The following is a 5,617-nucleotide window of genomic DNA, read 5'->3' on the forward strand; positions in this document are numbered from 1 at the left end:
AAATAATAACAAAATAAATACAAATAAGAGTGCAAATATATATATTATATATATCCATTACTCGTTACATGGATGAGAATAAGTTAAAAATTTAAAACACATTACTTTTGGATATGAAAATTATGATGATTTTTTGCTTACAAAGATGAATATAAAATAATGAAACTCCCTGTTGTCATCCCTCCTTCACGCCTCTTTCCAAACTGTATCCTAATTCTTCGCCAAGTTTACCAAGGACTTAAATTAGTCGACAAAAGTTTTGGACTATTTGCAACAACCGTTTTCTTTTCTCAAAATACGAGGAATCAAGAAGAAAACCCATAAAAGTTGCAAAGGAAGTCTAATTATAGTTGAAAATTTTGGCAGTTGAATCCTACGATATCACATCATCATGGGAACAGAACCAGATTGTCACTACCTATGATCCTTTTCAACTTTACTTTTTCCTTATAAGTAACTTTGCTATTATTTTAACTTTTGTTAATCCGTTATGATACAATTTATTTATTCCATTAATTGATAATATTTTGGTAACAGATAAAATATAAAGCAATACAAATTCAACACAACTCAGACTTTCCATTGAGTTTAATCAATGTTTGGCGAGTGAATAACAGCAGTGAAGCATAATTGACCATTAATCATAACATAATCTTACAAGAATAATTTTTATTACATAATGAACTACAAATATTAAAAAAAAAAAAAGTTGCTAACAAACACCACACAATTCTAACTTTATTATCTTCCAACTTAACATTTTTGGTACTCATAATTGCCAGAAAAGAAAGGAGCAAAGCGTAGACATATAGATGCAATGCAAAGTCTTGCTTATTCTTTTCTAGTCAATAAGACAGTGACATTGAAGAACTGAGTTTTTTCCTTGGACATTCGATCAGCCAAGATTTGCTGGTAGCGGCTGAAAACCTCTTCAATGATGTCTTCACCAAAGTGACTTACCAGCATAGGTTCTGCCACAGCCCTCATGCACTGTGCCACGTTGTATCCACCATCACCGATCGATTCAAACCTTTCAGACTCAAAATCAAGAGCATTCCAATCATCAAAACCATTCCAGTTCACTGCAGAAACTTCCACACGATTCATGGCAAATGATCCTTCTTTAAGAACTTCCAATTTCACTTCAGAAGGTGATGGAGTGTATTGCGGGATGTTAAAACTATCCACTTGCTCTTCCTTTATGATTCCCTGCAGCAAAACAGTGAAAACATTTGTATTCATGCTTCTTCCCAGATTTATACACATGTTTCAACACACAACTTAGGAAATTAATATTAAAACTCAGACTTTCATGCATGGTTAAGTAATTAATTATTAACTACCTCCGAAACCATATCATTAAGAGCAGTAGCCATAAGCTCCCAAATGTAGCAACCATCCTTGCTACATGGATCCTCGTTTCTTCTCCCCAAAATTGTCAGAACCATACGGCCTCCTTCAACTAGTTCCTCTGCTCGACACTTGAGAAAAAAACTGAAATCTCTTTGAAATTGTTCATAGTAAGCTCTTACAACATTTGATGGGCTTGTTCTGCTTAGGTAAATGTTGCCCTTGTTGTTGTCTACACCCTCAGGAACCTAATAATACATAATTATTACTATTATTATTATTATTCATAGTTCATGTATTATATATTACAACTCCCACGAAATACAAATATGAAATGTACCTTAGATAGCCATTGAAGGCTGTAAGAGGAATGAACAAAATGCAAACTTTGATTTGGGAAAGCCCGGGCATAGAAAGATCCTGGAACCCCAGAGAAGTAGCATGGACCAATCCCACCTTCCACTTCTGTTTGCAATTTCTCTTTAAAGCTGTGAATGGACATAAAGATGTTGTTGAAGTCATTTCCGGGTAGATCATTCAGAAACACCCTGTACTCTGGAGATTTATGGTTCAGCTTACGACAAAGCTGCTCCACGGTCTTGATGACTTCAGACACAACAAACAAAGTGTTTGGTCCAGAAGAGCAACCCAAATCTGCAATTGCCAAACTTCTCGGGAGTCTACTGCAATACAGGCTAGTTATGGCTTCCTCTCGTATCGGCTTTGCCAAAGAAATCGCCTTTTGCTGCATAACAACCAAGCATGAGCACAAGCTGAAAGTTTTGTGAACATCTTTCACTACGGTCTTTGTTAGAGAAGATATTTACTTTTTTTGTCTCTTATATAATAATAAGCTATTAATCAGCATTATAGGTCTCTCAATTTTGTTGTGTGAAGTGCGAATTCTAACAGTTAATTTGTGAGTATACCTGAACAAGAGAGTTGTTTGCATAGCTTGCGTCTCCAACACCCCCGTTCATGTGCAGAACCTGTGCTACTTCCATTGTTTTCTTTTTTATCTCTACTTTGCTCTCGTTTTGGGATATTCTTTTTATGAGCTTCTATGCTTCTAATCAAGCACATACCACACCTATATATATAGATGTGTGAACTCCGTTTTTTTAACAAGAAAAATTTGTTTTCTTCACATAATTTTACATAAAAAAGACATTTTTGGTGGCTATCTATTTTTTTCTTATAAGTCTCCTATGAAGTGATACAGTGTGGGTCCTTTGATTACTATGGATTTCTGTTTGTCAAATTATGTTAACTACTATTAGACTATCATCCAACTCACGAAAGCTACCAAACATATAACCAAGTGATCACGACCTTTAGGTCTCTGTTTGGATATTGGGTAAAAAAAATGAGGGAACGAAAAAAAAAAGATAAAAAAATGAAAAGAATTTAAGTGAAAAGTAAAAGAATGGATGGAAAGTGTAACAAGATGTGTTTCAGTAAAAGAATGTAAATATTGATGATATATATAACTGATTTTCTGTATTCCAGAATCATTTAGTGGATAATGGATATTATGTACTAACAAATAATAAATTTTGTGACTACTTATTCATTATTAGAAAGCTTCACATTTTTTTGCTATTATTAGTTTTTAGAAAATTCACAAGAATTCATTTCTTGCTAATGTTCTTGAAAATCTTGAAAGTTGTCAGGAGAAAGAAAAAATCAAGAAAAATTAGGAATTCATGACGATAACTGTCTAATTATGTATTAATTTTGTAATGTATTTCTTACTACCAAAAAAGTATGCTTCGAAGATATAACTAAGAAAAGTAGTCATGCGGTTCTTCCAGCTCTATTTTCCTTTTTCTTATTTTCATTCATTGCGTTTTCTCCCTTGTTATTAAGACCAATTTTGTCATTGAAGATTGATAATAGAAAGACGTATATTATATGTATTTCTATTTAGTAATTTACGACAAATAGCAAACACTAATTTGAAAGAAAAAGAGAAAATAATATTATGCACCCACGATTACTCAAAGAAGTGATATGAAAGCCAATGATAAAAATATCATTCACATCTTCTTCTTTTTTTAATCTTAATTTAAATCTTCATATATTACATAAAAACTAATCAAATAATAAGATAAATAAATTTGAAATCATTTTACAAATTAAAAATTATTAATATTTAAAATAATATCAATTATTAGTAAAATATTATAATTAATTTATAAAATATAATTTAAATTGACCTCTAATTATCAAAATTTTAACTATTTACTATTATTGATTCTAAATTAATATTTATTTTTAAACATTACTCCAAACATTCCTTCAAAGCTTTAGATTAAGAGTAATGTCACTTGATTATTGTTTGAATTTGAAATAGTGGTTTTAGAGAAAAGTGTTGATCGACTAAAGTGGACTTTAACTAATAATTGTACTGGTTTAACTTATAAAGAGTTGTGAACTTGAAAAGAAAAGGTTTGAGGATGTCATATCATGTTCACTCACTCTTTTATAATTGTACCAAAATTAATAATTCTCACATAGTACTCTACAGGTGGTCCAATAAGACTATTAATAAAAAATTTGAATTATTTAACCAATTATGTCAACTTGTTTAACTAATCAAAATCGGTTCCATTTATAAATTATGATAATTGATGTTCTTGTATGATAAAGTTGAATTTTGTCAAGCCTTCAAGATTTCATCGGTACTCAATCTTCTTTTTTATCTCCTTCAATTTTATCACTTCTCGTCTAAAGTGTAGGAGTGTTTGCAAAAGATACTCTAATGTTTAAGTTAGCATGAGTGATATTAAAGAATCTCAGGAGATTTCAGAGTATATTAATTATAATTTTACCTTTTCAATTGTTTTTGAGATCCATGACGTTGGTGGAATTACAACATAATCCTTACTGGTCATCGGTTCTCAGTAGTCGATACCTAGTACTTGACCTTAGTGAGATAAGATTAGGTATTGGTACTGTGTGATCCTTGGTTTCTTTGTGGTAGCAAGTATCCAGTACCTGGTTTTGATGAGATAGGGTCGAGTGAGTACTATGAGATTCCGGTTGATTTGTGGTAACCAATACCCAGTATTTGACCCTCCTAGTATCTGACCTTGATGAGATAAGACCAAGCACGAGTACTATGAGATTCCTGTTACATTGTGGTAACTAGTATCCAGTACCTAACTTTGATGAGACAGGATCAGGTACGAATACCATGAGATTCCTATTACTTTGTGGTAACTAGTACCTAATGTTTGACCTTGATGAGATAGGATCGGATACGAGTACTATGAGATCCCTGTTGTTTTATGTTAGTCAATATTTAGTACTTGACCTTAATGAAATAGAATTAGATACGAGTAAGAAAATTGATTTTTCATATTATTGCAAATTGATGATTAGATAGACTTCACAAGGTCTTATGTAGTATTTGAATATGTTATAATTCACATATTAGTTTAAACATTAATTTAATGAATAATTAGACAAATTTAACCAAAATATTGTATTAAATTAACTAATGTGTGTTGTAGTCTGAAACATAAATAAATATTAAGTCCAAATGAAGAATGAAACCATATAAGTGTACGTTTATAATTTTTTTCTTAAGAAATTTTGTCGTGTATATACTTAAAGTGGGTATACTTAAACGATCTATCAATCAGCACGATAACATATATCCATTAGAGAGAAAAAGAAATATGTAAACACTTTTCATGGTGAAAATATATTTTATTATTTATCCTTCTTTGGGACAACTTAAAAAATAATAATAATCATAAATCAAGAAGTGTTGTTTTAAATTTTAATATGATAAATCTGAAATAATAAATGATTTAAAATAATTTAAAAATATGAATAATGATAATTTAAAATATATTTTAATGAAACCTTTACTTTAAATTGATTCAGATATTTTATAAGATTTCAAGATTAATTATAAAAGGTATTGTAAATTTTAACAATTTAAAATAAATGTTGGTCCTTTAATGTTTTAATTGATTATGATTAATTAGATAATTGATTATGTATCGAGATATAAAAGATTATGTCGATGAATAATGATATTTTGATCCTTTTAATTTATTATTTTAATTATTCTTATATCATCATATTATACTAATAAAATAAAAGTAAAGAAAAAAAAGATAATTAAAAGAACATTAAATTGAAATGGTAAATTAAAAAGTGAGTTACTAAATGTTTGATCCATGCCAATTTAACTGTACCGTTTATGTATTTCAAGAGGTTGTGGAGGTCTTCCACTAACGATTTGAAAATA

The 5,617-nt window shown here is 30.1% G+C and overlaps 1 protein-coding gene across 1 annotated transcript; it reads right to left on the bottom strand.

Annotated features, from left to right (window-relative positions):
• Positions 1 to 611: 611 nt before the first annotated feature.
• Positions 612 to 2,439, bottom strand: LOC114176583 (S-adenosyl-methionine 4-1-methyl-2-pyrrolidinyl-3-oxobutanic acid methyltransferase-like). Its single transcript, XM_028061666.2, has 4 exons — positions 2,280 to 2,439; positions 1,691 to 2,095; positions 1,344 to 1,598; positions 612 to 1,209 (listed from the first exon to the last, which is right to left on the bottom strand). The coding sequence occupies exons 1-4, from the start codon at positions 2,352 to 2,354 to the stop codon at positions 832 to 834; spliced, it is 1,113 nt and encodes a 370-aa protein (XP_027917467.1). The 5' UTR covers positions 2,355 to 2,439; the 3' UTR covers positions 612 to 831.
• Positions 2,440 to 5,617: the final 3,178 nt, after the last annotated feature.

Source organism: Vigna unguiculata, chromosome 3 (genome assembly GCF_037176805.1).
Source record: "Vigna unguiculata cultivar grain cowpea cultivar isolate G323 ecotype 2 chromosome 3, ASM3717680v1, whole genome shotgun sequence".
Taxonomy (NCBI): Eukaryota; Viridiplantae; Streptophyta; class Magnoliopsida; order Fabales; family Fabaceae; genus Vigna; species Vigna unguiculata.

Bases quoted from the DNA above. Each gene is read 5' to 3' on its own strand.
- LOC114176583 (XM_028061666.2), bottom strand. From the start codon at position 2,354: ATGGAAGTAGCACAGGTTCTGCACATGAACGGGGGTGTTGGAGACGCA. The intron at 2,096-2,279 runs GTATACTCACAA...GTTGTTATGCAG, and splicing joins CAAACAACTCTCTTGTTCAG to CAAAAGGCGATTTCTTTGGC. The intron at 1,599-1,690 runs GTACATTTCATA...ATGTATTATTAG, and splicing joins GCCTTCAATGGCTATCTAAG to GTTCCTGAGGGTGTAGACAA.